Source organism: Arvicanthis niloticus, chromosome 29 (assembly GCF_011762505.2).
Source record: "Arvicanthis niloticus isolate mArvNil1 chromosome 29, mArvNil1.pat.X, whole genome shotgun sequence".
NCBI lineage: Eukaryota > Metazoa > Chordata > Mammalia > Rodentia > Muridae > Arvicanthis > Arvicanthis niloticus.
This window is the reverse complement of record NC_133437.1, coordinates 22,486,739-22,501,689: the sequence shown is the minus strand read 5'-3', so window position 1 is coordinate 22,501,689 and position 14,951 is coordinate 22,486,739. Positions and strand designations below refer to the sequence as shown.

Here is a 14,951-nt window from a genome sequence, read left to right as displayed (position 1 = left end):
ACCTCAAAGAAAAGAATGAATCTAGGCCAATTAACTGAAATGGTGGTAAAATGTGGGAAGAATTTCTTGGGTTTAGGGCCATAACCCAGAATAGAGGAACAAAGAATTCAGGCTTCAGAAGCCTGGTGGTTGTCTTGAGGAGTGCTGAGCAGAAACTCACTGTTTTGATCTTAATTCTTAAGTCACAGAAAGCTCTAGATTTGTGGGAGAAATGTGAGGCTTACAAGCGGTGGGCCAGACTGACCCAAGACTTTCTCAGAGGCCCTGATGAAAGGACAAAGGGAACTTTAGTTCTGAGTCCTTGTCCAGGAGTGGACTGGGCAAGGCCGGTCTAGAGCTGGAGCCAGTGCCTCAGAGGAGTCAAGGTTGTGGTTTCTGGAGATCTGACTCTTCCCCCTGAGCTGTGGTTATCAGCACTAAGGCAGTTGAATCTGAAGTATCCCGTGCTCTCCTGTCCAACATTCTCTGATTTATCTCTATACTGATCTTGGCTATTTTCATCCCTGAAAATAGTATATAAGATGCTGTACTTCTTGATAAATCTGCTTGGCGTTAAGTCATCAGTTTGTGTAAGACCTCCTGGTCCGTCTTTCAACAATATCTTGCCATTTGGGACCCTTATTTCTACTGTTTTGGATCATTCATCTAGTTAAATTGTTGTATGACTGTAGACAATCAGGGCAAAGGTCAGTGAGACGGCTCAGAAAATTAGGGCATTTATTGCCAACCCTGAGGGTCTGAGTTCAATCCTCAGAACCTACACGATGAAGGGAGAGATTCCCGTGTGTTATCCTCTGGGCTCCACACATTCACGACACGTGCTCTCCCACACAAACCTAACAAAACCAGACTGGTGATGGAGAATGTTTACAAAGGAGGCATGTCTTTTCAATGCTCAAAAGGGAAGAGGCCACCCAGAGACACACACAGTGAGATCTCTGGGCCAGTGGCCTTTGAACTTGAATGAGAAACTCTGGATGTGCTAAGCAGCCTCCAACTTGATGCTGATGTACAGACAATAGTCTGACAGCCCTCAGTCTAGGGGAGCTGCTTTGCTGAGTTCAATTTATTATCATGTAATAAGGTGGCACATCTAATGGTTTCTCATTGTTTATCTTGTTGATTTCTATCAGTGCAGGGGTTATGGTATATTGTGGGAAGCACTGAGAACCTTGTGCTCACAGACAAACACTAGGGGCACTTGGAATGTTAAACACACAGGGTTGTTCCCTCAAAGGAAGGGATGCATAACCAGTTATCCGCCCAGAAGGCTGGGAAGAGACCTGGCTAATAAAATAGCCTAGTGACATTTTGTACTGTGGTTCTCCTTTTCCAGACCTGTATGTGAGCCTGTCCATCTACAGCACCTACAGAAGGTGTCACATGTAGCCTATCTATAGCCTGCATCTTTATGGAAGATGTCACATGGACTCTACAGAGACTTTCAATTTAGTCATGTCTTAAGCTTTATTGTGCACGTGGATTATCACCAGCAAAGTTTTCAATACATTGTGCTGTGCTTAAATATGCCTAAAACAAACTACTTGGGGTCAGACTCTCAAAATGTGAACCAACACTGGCTACTTAGTCATGTTGAACTGAACTACCATTTTTTTTTAAAGATTTATTTATTTATTTATTTATTTATTTATTTATTTATTTATTTATTTATTATTACACTGTAGCTGTCTTCAGACATACCAGAAGAGGGCATCGGATCCCATTACAGATGCTTGTGAGCCACCATGTGGTTTCTGGAAATTGAGCTCGGGACTTCTGGAAGAGCAATCAGTGATCTTAACCGCTGTGCCACCTCTCCAGCCCCTGAACTACCTTCTTTCCTCTTGAGTATTGTTGCTCTGCTCGTCAAGGTGACTGCAGAGACCCACCCCACCCTGCAGTGTTTGGTCCCATCAGACAAAACCCATTGCATATAACTCAGCATTTTCACCTAACATTACCTGTAACCTAGCTTTTTAAATTTTTATGTGTATGAGTATTTGTCTGCATGTTTGTATGGGTACCACATGCATGCAGAAGAGATTGCCAGATCCCCTAAAACTGGAGTTACAGATTAGTGAGCTGCCATGTGGGTGCTGGGAACTGAACCCAGTCCTTCGCTAAAGCAGCCAGTGCTCACTCACCAAGGCATCTTTCCGTTTCCCCATAGTTCTCTTTCTCTTATACTATCCAGATTGAGTTTATACGGTTTACAACTGATACAATACCCATTTTTCAGATGGATTCACCTCAATCAAGCCTCATAGTCTATCAAATTACTTTCTAGTCCACGGTTCCCTCTTCTGGCTTTTAGTAAGAGACAAGTTGATGGCATTCCTCCAGTGGGCGTGAAGAGCAGCGCATTGCTCTCCTATGCTTTCCTCCTCAGACCTACTTGTAAGAGAAACCATTCCAAGTATCCTTCTAGAGAGGAGCACTAATGAATCTTTGTTGATCTATCTGCAGAACAGAAGCGTTACACTGAAAATCCTGAAGACATTTGTGACAAGCAAATAATCAAAGAGCTAGAATGGAAACAAAGTATTTTATTTTAACATGATTTTGTAAACCATCACACTGTGCACTTTTTAATTCAACAAGAACATTACTTTCCCCACAGACTTACAGAAAGCCCTGTGCAAAGTCAAAGAGTTAATACAAGGGTGAAGACAAACAAGGTGGAATTTTCTTAAAGTGTCAAATTGTGGTACTTGATACAAAGACACATAACCACTTGTACCATAAAAGGCTACATGCCATAAAACATTAATTAATAATTTTAATATATAGTAAAACACATTTATTTAAAAAACCATCAGGATTAATTTTATTATAAACAAGTGAATTATCCAGAGGAATATTTATTAAAACTCAATAAAAACCAGCAAATATTGCAACTGAGATAAAAATTTACACTCAAGCAAAACTATAAAAATTTACATGTAAACGAAACTATCATTTAAGGACCAAGGAGTAAGGAGAAGGGCAGATGGCATTTTCTGAGGGTTCATCACTCCTTGATATTTTGAAGTAGCTTCAGCAGATGTGACTCAATGGCCTGTTGAACTACATGGACAAGTCATTAAGGTCACAACACAGAGACACAAAACCAAGCAAACAAAAGTCAGTCCATAAATTCAACTGAGCCCTGGGATTTTGTACAACAAAGTTATTTCTATGATTATCATCTGAGGACGGTGTGTAACAACATTAAGGTGGTTCCTAACTCAGCAGCTGTCCAAGCTTCTGAGTTTTCTGTACTGAGGTTTTATTACACAGTACAATGATGTTACATAATTTTTTTTATGAAAACATTTTTGAAAATCTTGCAAAGACTGCCCAGTATTTTAATTCCAGTAATTATGTGAGTTTATGAAAAAGTACAATAAATGAACTCAATCCCTCACTTTACAGGGATTTGTTTACTTTGCACTTCACTCAAGCCTATGTCTGCAGTTAGAATACTCGTGCTTTATACATGAAAGTGAAGAAGGTTTGGAGCACTGGCATTACTATGTATGAAGCTTTCCTAAAATGCCCCGAGAGTTCTAAACTACTCACCACCTCTGTATCCCAAAGCTACAGCTAGGTCCATAGAATTATAGCCAGAGTCTGTTTCAATTGTTGGGTCAGCTCCATTTTCTGTAACAAAACAGCAAAACCTATATAAATAAAATGAAAATGTAAATGTCCGTCTATCCCTGGTTCATATGTGAATGGTTGAACAGAGCTTCAGCCAACATGCTCTTACTGAGCACATGGGATACACAGAGTTCACGTTCACGGGCTGAAGGGGAGATACCAAACATCCCTACAGTAGCTGAATGTCATAAACAACCAGACACAACTTATACATGAAGACACTGCAAACAGAGAACACAACAGTGGAGTCAAAGGTGACACCACATGTGGGCAGGAAGGGCAAAAGCTTCCCAGGCAGAGGTGGATGGAGGTGATGGAGCTGCCTCTCTCAGGGCAGTCTTGTGGTGATGGGAACCCACAGGCAAACACTAGCAGGATAATGCAACCCAACAATATATATGCTCCTCTTAACAAGACAACTTAAAATACTCACAGGACTTCTTCTGAACAAGGACTATGTTTGCCTGCTTACCTAACTGCATCTGCACTGTGAGCTTCTTCTAAACAAGGACTCTGTTCACCTGCTTACCTAACAGCATCTTCACGCACTTCACGTGGTTCCCGTGGACAGCGTAAAGCAAAGGCGTCCCTCCGTTCTGCAGGAGGAAACTTGTCAGTTGTCAGCATTTTTCAGTGAGTAATAGTCACTCAAATGCTGCTATGGAACTGGGCATGTAAAACTAGTTTAAAACAATATTAATATTTTATGAAAACTTTTTAAATCACAAGAAATAACTAACTTGTTCATCCTAAAAAAGTACATTTTTCCAACGCCTTAATAAAGCTTATATTTCTCTGAAATCAATTAAATCCTAAAAGTATTACAATAATTGTATTTATTTATTTGTTCATTTAATTTTTTTGAGACAGAATTTTAAGTAGTCCTGTGGCCTTGAAATAGCCAAGAAGCCAAAGATGAGCTTGAACTTCAATCCTCCTGTCTCCACCTCGTGAGACTGGTGTACGCCTCCATGTGATATGCATGCTAGGCCAGCACTTCCCTCTGAGGTGGAGCTGAGCCCGCCACAGAAGCCTCAGTTCAGCGTGTGCACTCACCCAGTCATACTCATTTACGTCCACTCCGCAGTCAAGCAGCATTTTGACAATGTCTGTGTAGCCCTTGCTACAGGCCAACGACAGGGCACTCTCCCGACCTTTCCCTAGAAGCTGTGGATCTGCACCCTGCCGTGGAAGTGAACAGAAGGGGCTTTCAGTCGATTTAAACAGGAACACTGTCTCTGTGAGCATAGTACAGTTAACACTGAGGTCAGGCCGTGTGCCAGGGTTAATGAGGAAAAAACACAAGTGTGACAGATGAACTCGTTACCAAAGCCTGACGCCCAACTTCCTTCCTCCCTCCAGCTGCCTCAGTCCAGTTCTCCTTCACTCTGGAAAAAGTTCCAGCTCCCCCAAGAAGCCCTTCCACCAGGACCTGTTGGCAGTGCTTCTGCTCCTGCTCTACTCAGAGAGGGGCTGGACATCAACTGCTTCTCACTGTTTCACGGGGGGTGGGGGTGGGGTGGGGGGGGGAGTGTTCCATTGCTTTCCCAGCTAGACCCCGGTTCCACGGGAATACCAGACAGCATTTCTCTTGTGCCCTCCACCACTATGTCGAGTTGGCTGCAGATAGAAACGCTGCACTAAAGACTTAACTGAACGTAAGAAAGCACACATGAACAACTTATAAGCATGTCCTTACGTTCTGAAGTAGGAGCTCTACCACAGCTATTTGCCCATGTGCCGCAGCCCACATCAGGGGAGTAAAGCCTTCTTCATCCATGTGATTGATAACATTTTCTATTTAAAAGAAAAGCATTTTTTTGTGATCTAAGTTAAAAACCACATATTACTATCACTTTGAAAACACTTGTTCTAAAAAACTTATTACTCAATGAAGTTCAACAGGCTGAATTTTGTTTGCTGAGGTCTGGATGTACTGTTGCGATTTTCAGTCTGGACATGCTAAAATGGGCCTAACAACAAAGCTGGGTTCGTGGTGCACATTCTTTAAAGTATAAATATCACACATACTATCATGTTAGGTCAGCATTGGTCTCAGAGACAGGAGACCCAAGATAGAATCCTGGTTCTTTCATTTTCTAGTGGTTTTGTGCTGGGCAAGTGACTTTATTTCTGCTAAACACAGATTATTAGCAATGTCATCTCAACACACAGATGGGAAGATCACAACAAAATGAGATACGATAGCTCTTAGCATCACCTGACTGTATCCTTAAAAACTTCAGCGTCTCACAAAGGCCTCCAGCTAGCACTGCTGCCTGTGAGCTTCCCTCATTCATGCAGTGCCTCGTATAATATGAAGACTGGATAATCTGAAACAGTGCCACACAATTCCACCTGTTTTTACTCCTCATTTTACTCCCTAAATGAAGCCTAACAGTCACACACTGCACAGCTTCCCTCAACACTTACTTGGTAGGTGGAACATGAAATTTCTACTTTTTAAAAAATTATATTTTAAAATTGTGTGTCTGTTGGGAGTATGGGTGCATGTGAGTGCAGGGGCCATTAAAACAAGGGCCATCGGCTGCCTCTGGAATTGTGGGTGGGTGTGAACCACCTAATGCGGATGCTAGAAATTGAGCTCAGGTCCTCTGAGAGCAGCATCAGATCTTAGTTTCTGCATCATCTCTCTAGGTCCCAATATTTACACAAATAAACAGAAATATGACTAAGTTTCACAAAAATAAGAGTCTTGGATCATGCTCCCTGTAATCAACAAACAATATTGGGACACCTAACTTTAAAATAAAAGTAACAGTTTTCTTACTCTTTATTATACTAAAAAGTAGTATTTCACATGCATCAGAGACTATAAAGAAGATAATCACATAAGTCTAGCATAAGAATGGTTTCTTTGTAATCCTAGAGTGGAGAATCTTTTCTAAGCAGGATGTAAAACTCAAAAACAAAGAACAAAAATTCATGATTAAAAATCTGAAGAGGTCATATATAAAGAACAAACGGTGGAAAACTGTATGCAGGAGACAGTGGAGGTCAGCTTCCTTCATTTTGGAGTTCATGTGACATAAAGAGACTGTAGATAGTTCAGACAACGGGAAACTCAAAGGGATTATAACCTTATCATCTCAACAACATCACTGTGAGGTACCATGTTAACCCACAGATTAGTAAGATTTAAGTCTCATTGTGTCTATGGGGGAAACTGCAACTCTAACGCTAACATGAGGCCAGTCATCTGGTTAACATGTAAAACAAGAAGCCAGAGGTACAGGTGTGGCTCTGTGCGTTGGTCTAGGGTAGCTGAAGACCTCATTAGCATGACAAAAGTCATCCAGTTTGTGACCCGGATAGCTACTGGTGAAAATTTACTCAATGAATATATTTATAAAGAATACTAAGATGGTCAGCAAACATTTGTGTGGCAGGAATTTCCCTGTCCAATCTATTTAATTATTAGTGCAGCAGGAGGCCTGTGATTGGACAGGGAAAGGGAGGCGGTGCTAAGAGTTCCAGAAGGAGAGAGAGGCAGGCAGACAGAGACAGAGACACAGAGTAGAGAGGGGAGGAGCCAAGATGGAGACAGGACAGGATGATTCAGAACCAGCATGGCTTTAAATAGCCACAGGTCGTTATGAATATCTTATAAGGTTAGAATAATTGGGATAACTTGTCTAATCTAGTTGGGCAGCTTGTATCATTATCAATTGGACCAGGAATTATTGTGTGGGCATCTTGTGAATTGAGAATTTATTGATACATAAATCTGACTTGTTAATTATTAGCTTCTAGAGTTTTGTTTCTACCGGGCAAATGGGTGTTGTTGTGACTGACAGCGGGGTGGACTGTTGCGAGGAGCTGGCGTGGCAGCGAAGGGAACACAGGAGCTCCGGGCCCTGTTGGGGAGTTGGCAGGCAGAGAGTAGCCCGGTAGGACTGTGCCAGGATAGAGAGTGGCTGGTAGTAGCATGGGAAGTCTGCGGGTTCATTTTTTAATACTTCCCGTAACACATTTGTAATCAACGAGATGCATAGTTAAAAAAATCAAATAGAAATCATAGTACATAGTATATGTTAGTGTGAAAAAGTATAAACTAGCTGGGTTGTAGAGATACACACTTGTAATCTCAGCACTCAGAAAGTTGAGACAGGAGGACTGTGGGTTTGAGGCCAACTTGGACAACATAGCGAGACAGGCAAAACAAGTGCACATATTTACAAAAAAAAAAAAATGTAAATAACAACAATGTAAAAAAACCCAACAGGGTGTCATTCCTGTATGTATGTATGCATACAACATGTGTACCTGGGACCCTTGGAGGCTAGAAAGAGGGCATCAAATCTCCTAGATGTGGAGTTACAGACAGCCTTGAGCTGTTGTGTGGGTGCTGGGAACTAGACTTGGGTCCTTTGGAAGAATAGCCAGTGCTCTTAATCTCAGAGCCATCCTAAAGCCCCAAATTTTACACTTTATATTACTTAAAAATTTCCCCATTTGCTACCCATTGGGTTATGTGTTTGGTGAGACTATACAACTACTTTTGTCTTTATAGTTTCCTATACAAAAAAAATAAAACAAACAATAACAATTCTAATAAATTCAAATGAATATTCAAAATATAATACTTAAAACTAGGGTATTACCTTGTTCAATCCGAGTAGCCAGGTAGAGCATCTCTCCCTGAGCTGCCAACTGGTGAACAGACAGAGCTGAAACAACATGATAAAATTTTTCAAGTGCATCTGGTGGGGCACACAGTTACCATCCCATGGTGAAGCCAGTTTCTTTCCCAAAACAAACCCCATCTTCTTATCATTTATGCCTAACAAAATATAGTAATATCACAGGTTGTATCCTCTGAGAACTGACTCACATGATAATATGACTCCTGCAAATTATTATTTTTGGGCAAAATTTATCCTAAAGAGTGATTTAGGTACTTAATTTTAAAAATGTTACCCCTGATTCCAAACTTATGAAGGAGGTGCAAAACGACATAAGAACATTCCTTTTGGCTTCCTTAGTGACCACAGTGAAGATCTAACTTGTTTTTCCTGAGAGGGTATCACCATGTTGCCCAGACCAAAGTTGAACATGCAGGCTCAAGCAATCCTCGCTCCTCAACTTTCTGAGTAGCTGAAGCTACAGGGGTATACTGACATTCCCAGCCTTTTAAACTCTAAATACACATATGTTTACAATGTATGCTAAGTGGGTATTTTGCCTGCAGTGTCCATAGAGGCCAAAAGAAGGGCGGTGGTGTCAACAGTCACCGTGGACGTGCCGAGAATCCAACCCAGAAGAGCAGCCAGTGCTCTTAACCACTGGGCCAGCTCTGCAGTCCCCTAAATATTTTTATTTTGAGGTTGGATTGGTTTTCAGAACATTAGGGACGAGTTCATAAATAGAACACTGGCCTTGCTAGATTTTTTTTGAGGGGGTAAGTTTAATTTTAAAGAAAGTCTCATTCCGTAGCCTGGACAGGCTCAAGCTCCTTATGCCTGGCAGCAGTGTCCTGAGCCTGGGAGTACAGGTGTGACTGCCTTGGCTGGCGAGAGCACATTTGTGAGCAGAAGGTCAGTTGGGACTAGTTAGTGTGTTAACACTGGCTGGCTGACTGGGCATTTTTATTTGCAACATGGGGGAACAGTCTCTAGCTTTGTATTTTTTTTTTCCAGAAGGGAAGTTCTACGGTTGGAATATTATAAAACAATCTCTGGGAGCTGCACTGTTAACTAGTACTGCCTTCAGTGCTATGTGGAGGCACACACATTTAAGTAAACTGGAAGTGGCCCTTAGGTAGAATCAGAATGCTTCCTGGCTTCGCTGCTACTGTATGAATCTGGAGGGATTTAAGCTCTCTAAAGCAGAGACTGAGATTTCAACAGGCTTTAGAATACAGAGACACGGGCTGGAGAGATGGCTCAGCGGTTAAGAGCACTGACTGTTCTCCCAGAGGTCCTGAGTTCAACTCCCAGCAACCACATGGTGGCTCACAACCATCTGTAATGGGATCCGATACCCTTTTCTGGTGTGTCTGAAGAAAGCAATGGTGTACTCATATACATAAGATAAATAAATAAATAAAAAAATATTAAAAAAAAAAAAAAAAAAAGAATACAGAGACACTCACATTATAGTTTCAAAGGCAGTTACTGTCATCTAATTGTTAGCTGGTTAGCTCTCACTCAAATACTCGTGCTTCACTGAATATTTGTTAACTCAGGCACAGAAACTTTACATTCAAAGTTTTTTAAAGGGTGGCTTCATGTTTACATTATATGCTAATGAAATGTTTCAGTAGGAATTATTTATCTTTTATTACAAAATAATTTCTTGATCAGTGAACTAATATGTAAGTTTATATTTACAATTACACTCCTATATAAGTAAACATTAAACTATAAGAACACAAAAGCATTCAGACCTTAATTTGTAAAGAATAAAAAAAAAGTTAACAGTAACTCACTTCTTTTCGGTGAAACTATAAAGGTTTTGATAATATTTTAAATTGTATTTGTTGTCATAGAGATATAACAAGAAACTTTCAAACACAGAAAAACATATGAAAAAGTTTCAACTTAGTAAAAAGGTTAATGTATCACTTAAGCTTTCTTTTTTTTTTTTTTCTTTCGAGACAGGGTTTCTCTGTATAGCCTTGGCTGTCCTGGAACTGACTCTGTAGACCAGGCTGGCCTCGAACTCAGAAATCCGCCTGCCTCTGCCTCCCAAGTGCTGGGATTAAAGGCGTGCGCCACCACCGCCCGGCCACTTAAGCTTTCAAAGCTAGAATGTTTATTTAGTGAGACCAATGTTTCAGACATAAACTCCTAATCTGTACTGGCATTAGTTATTTACTCTAGTATTTCGATACATTTAGTATTTCGATACATTCTAAGTGCATACTTACAATTTGCTAACAGGGGTGTGGTAGACACCTCGTTTCCCCTGTGCTTGTTGGTTAAAGTCGTTGACTGTTTGATGGGTGAGAAGTGTTTTGTTGTAGAGGGCGTGTAGACATGCCTTACTTGAACTCCAGGAGAAGGGGATGTATGGATATTGCACTCAGCTAGATAAAACAAATTAAAATAGTATTTTAATGACAGAGCAGTGTAATAAACGTGTTAATGTTCACATGAAAAATGTATGAGGGTTAATAGCGTCAGTTCACAAGTGTTTATCAGGTGATATTAATTTATTAATTATATTAGTCTATATAACTACAGTGTAAGTACTACAAAGAAAGTTATTAATCTTGATCTGCTATTAGTTTTAATATTCAATAGATCATTACAAAGTAACTACAGCATGTTGACAGATCATTGAATTACAGTATTAGAAGCTGATGTAAATTAGTCACGAAACAGGAAGCATTAGACTAATTTTGAACAAGAAAAGAAATATTTTTCTATTATTTAAAAAGATACAACTAAGAAAAATCCAATTAGGGAAATTGAAAATAAAGATCAGATGTGGAGTCATTACTTATTTATTTATTTATACAGGGTTTCACTCTGTATATCTGGATGGCCTGGAATCACTATGCAGACCAGGCTGGCTTGAACTCACCTGCCTCTGACTCTCAAGTGCTGGGACTAACTAAAGACATGTGACACTAAACCTGGCTTAGACAGAAATATTTTAAAATACCAACAAAAATTTATTTGTGGGTTTCTGTGAGATTCTGTGAGATTCTTTTAAAAGATAACTTTTAAGCTTTTTCTCAACTCTGAATCTCATGATAAAAACAAAAACAAAAACAAAAACAAAACTCCAAACAAACAAAAACCCAAAAACCAAAACCAAAACCCATAATGGAATCAGCCAAATGAAAGTGGATGTAGGGAATTGTACCATAACTTTCAACCTTTAAATAAGACAGATGCCACCTCCAGGTCAGAGTTAACTTGATCTTGAATGTTTTTACTATCCTCTTCATTTAAGGACTTCACAAATCTAGAACACACGTTCATATCAAATCGGTTTGGCAATATGAATTTCATTCCCATGGCGACGCCCTGAGCTGATCCTTCATCTGAGTTTGGGTCCAGTTGGTGCTCTATTTTGATGTCTGGCATCCCAGAGAGACTATAGCTGCTGGGACACTCTTCCACAATCAGCTGGGCCCCAATGTCCAGATTTGCAGATGTAGCCATGGTTTTAGTAATTAAAACATTTCTTCATGATTTCTTCTTTTTTTCCCCAAGGGCATTATCCAGTATTTTCCTGGAATTGGGATATTAAAATGTCTGAAAGGAAAAATTTAGAATATTTAAGGTAGTATATTAACTTATATAAATGTACACACACGATCATTTAAACTACACATCCAAACAGTGCTCTTGTAAGCCTCCTTACATAATAGAAAACACACAGTATTCAGAGGCAGGGAATCTGCCTATGAACCAACAAGGCACTGCCGTTTGATTATTAGCTATGTGATATGTACAAGTTACTGAGCCTAAGAAAGTCTCACTTATAAAGAGAGATGCTGCTGTTAGTGTACAGGGTTCTGGGAAAGGACGCAGAGAATATAGTACACCTCCAACACTGTCCGAAGACATCTTATAGCTGACAAGTGCCCAATGTTTAAAGGCTGCCATAGAAAATACACTTTCGTGTTAAGACAGTAAGGCATTATTTGAGATTCATTTTAAAAAATGCCATTTCTGTAAGTCTTCCCGATTTGAGCTGAGATAGGGCCAACTTGTAGGCAGGTTGACTAGCACTGTTTCCTATGATACCCATGATTCAGACAGTGAGGCATTTTACAGACTTCGCTTTAAAAATTAGTTATTATACTTATCTATTTTGTTTGCATGTATGTGGGAACACATGGGCCATAGCATGCATGTAGAAGTCAAGAGGACAAATTTCAGGAACTGGGTTTCCCCATCTGTTATGTGTGTCTCAGGAACTGAACTCAAGTCATCAGGCTTGGCAGCAAGTGACTTTACCCACTGAGCCACCTCTCTGGCCCTACAAAATTCATTTTTTTTTTTTTTTTTTTTAAGAATTAAAAGTGTAATTAAAAGTGGTGGCACACGCCTTTAATCCCAGCACTTGGGAGGCAGAGGCAGGGGGATTTCTGAGTTCAAGGCCAGCCTGGTCTACAGAGTGAGCTCCAGGAGAGCCAAGGCTATACAGAGAAACCCTGTCTCGAAAAACCAAAAAAAAAAAAAAAAGTGTATTTGTCAGTTTTTGCTCAGATTAAGCATAAGCAACTTGAGGTGTGTAGGTTATGGATTGGTATCACAGGATATGTGATAATCCCAAATATGCAGTCACTTGAAACAGGAAGAACTGAAGATCCAGTTAATTTTTCTCAACTGACAGCATATTGCTCCTTGGACATTTTGAAAGGGAAAATTTTGAAAGAGTGTGTGATGATCAGAATTACTTGGAATTAAGAGAGAGATGAATTGGTACCATATGACCGCTGTTCAGCATTTAAAAACCATTTCAAAAGACTGATCCTGCTGAGTGTGGTGGAACACTAGACAGCAGGAGAAGCAGTCCTCCCCAAAAGGAGCACATCAACTGGTCATGCAATACTAAGTAGTAATGCCCTGGAAACATACACATTAGTAATATTATACAAGCCAGGTGTGGTGGCACACACCTTTAATCTCTGCACTTTGAAGTCAGAGGCAAGCATATCTCTGTGGGTTTGAGGTCAGTCTGGTTTACATAGTAAATTCTAGGACAGTTAGAGCTACTTAATAGAGAGACCTAATCTCGAGAACTTCCTTTAAAAAAGACTACTCCTTATCACGATTTTCTGAGTAGAATGGGTGGGTAATATTCATCTCAGTGGAAAAAGAAAGCTCCTGAATCCTGAAAAACATATCCTGCTCTATCACTGAGGTCAGTAAATAAGCAGCAATACAAGAATACAACACTTCCAGGGGAGAGGGAAGACCCTGCAGTCACACAAAGTATCACATAACAAAAGTTGTTACATTTTGTTAGAAGCCAACAGGAACAGAAAGTTAGTTCAGTGCTCAGTGGGAACTGTTTCTAAGGAAAGAACAATGTCTTCTTGGCCCCTGTGGGTTGAGCACAGGTCCATCCCCCAGGGGGGGATGTCGTGTGTCTCTTTTACCACCGCTTTTCTCTTGAAAACTTCCTTTGAAGTTTCGTTTAAAGGAGGAAAAAAATGCCAGACGGAGAACTTTTTTCTTCTGATACAAGGTCTCATTTTGTAGCCACGCCTCTGCCTTCAGAGTGCTGGGATTAAAGGCGAGTACCACCTCCCTCAGTTGTTAAATCCACTCTTAGGAGCCACTGCACACAAAACCTACCTAGTGCCCCATAGGTATTTTCTGATCTTAATTTCAACAAATTTTTAAAATTTTCTTCCTCATATTTTCTAATTGGGTCTGGCAATTTATTCTCAACATTAACTACTTAGACGTGTCAGACACGCAAATCATGAGTTTCCCGAGACTCAATCATTTCTAAAATGGGGTTAAAATAGTCACCTCTATTTTTTATTTTCTTTTGCGAGCCCCTATAGAACAATAGGTTTCAATAGTCGGAATTACCAGTTTTTGACGGGAGATCAGGAAATGAAGAGGTTATCTAGACTCGATTACAGAGAGGAGCAAAGACTGTTGATACGCCAAAACTTGAAGCACAGGGGAGGAAAAGACGAAATGACAGAGATGATGAGAAAGAGTTAAGAGAGAAAGGGTGGGAAGGCTCGCCAGGCAGGCTCCCAGGAAGGGAGTGTATAATGCATGCAGTGGGCACAACCCCCAGTGGAAGCTAATCGCAGGGGCTCCTGGTTCTTCTTAACTCTTGAAATTGTCCTTCGAGGGAGAAAAGGTGCTATAAAAAAACGAAAGGCGTCTCACAGGCGACAGGTGTCCCGGCAGGCGTTCCCGCTCTATGGCCGCGGGGTGACACCCGCTCCTGCTTCCGCGCGGCGAGCGGATCCAGAGATAGGGGCCGGTCCGGCGGGTGGTACGTCTACCCGGAGCGCAGCGGGAGAGCGGCTCCGGCCTGGCCTAGCTGCAGATCCGTCCCGAACCCCGCCCGTTTCGGGCCCAGACGTCACTTCCTATTTTTTTTTTTTTTATCTCCTCTGGAAAACGCCCAGAGCGTTCAGTGAAGGCGAGACAACTATCAGTGATCGCTTCTTGTTTCCCTAGCGATCCGCAGCCCATCGTCTCGGAAAGCTAAGGCCCGACTCAGTTCCGGGTCACTACAGAACGGCCGGGGGCCCCGCCCTCGCCCCGCCCCACTGCCCCGCCCACCAGGGAGCGTTCCTGTAGTTCTTTGGTCCTCACGCCCTCCTGCGCGTGCGCGTGCGCGTGCGCTAC

General features: G+C 41.1%; 1 protein-coding gene across 5 annotated transcripts; it reads right to left on the bottom strand.

Annotated features, from left to right (window-relative positions):
- Positions 1-2,526: 2,526 nt before the first annotated feature.
- On the bottom strand, positions 2,527-14,878 carry Ankra2 (ankyrin repeat family A member 2). 5 transcript variants are annotated; one of them, XM_076927251.1, is made up of 9 exons: positions 14,484-14,878; positions 11,492-11,873; positions 10,535-10,693; positions 8,268-8,333; positions 5,342-5,439; positions 4,699-4,824; positions 4,172-4,238; positions 3,562-3,642; positions 2,527-3,066 (listed from the first exon to the last, which is right to left on the bottom strand). In XM_076927251.1, the coding sequence occupies exons 2-9, from the start codon at positions 11,778-11,780 to the stop codon at positions 3,011-3,013; spliced, it is 942 nt and encodes a 313-aa protein (XP_076783366.1). In that variant the 5' UTR covers positions 11,781-11,873; positions 14,484-14,878; the 3' UTR covers positions 2,527-3,010. The 5 variants fall into 5 exon arrangements, with proteins under 5 accessions (XP_076783366.1, XP_076783367.1, XP_076783370.1 ...); XM_076927252.1 differs by having other exon boundaries at positions 14,172-14,839; XM_076927255.1 differs by lacking the exon at positions 11,492-11,873 and having other exon boundaries at positions 14,484-14,838.
- Between the last annotated feature and the right edge of the window lie 73 nt (positions 14,879-14,951).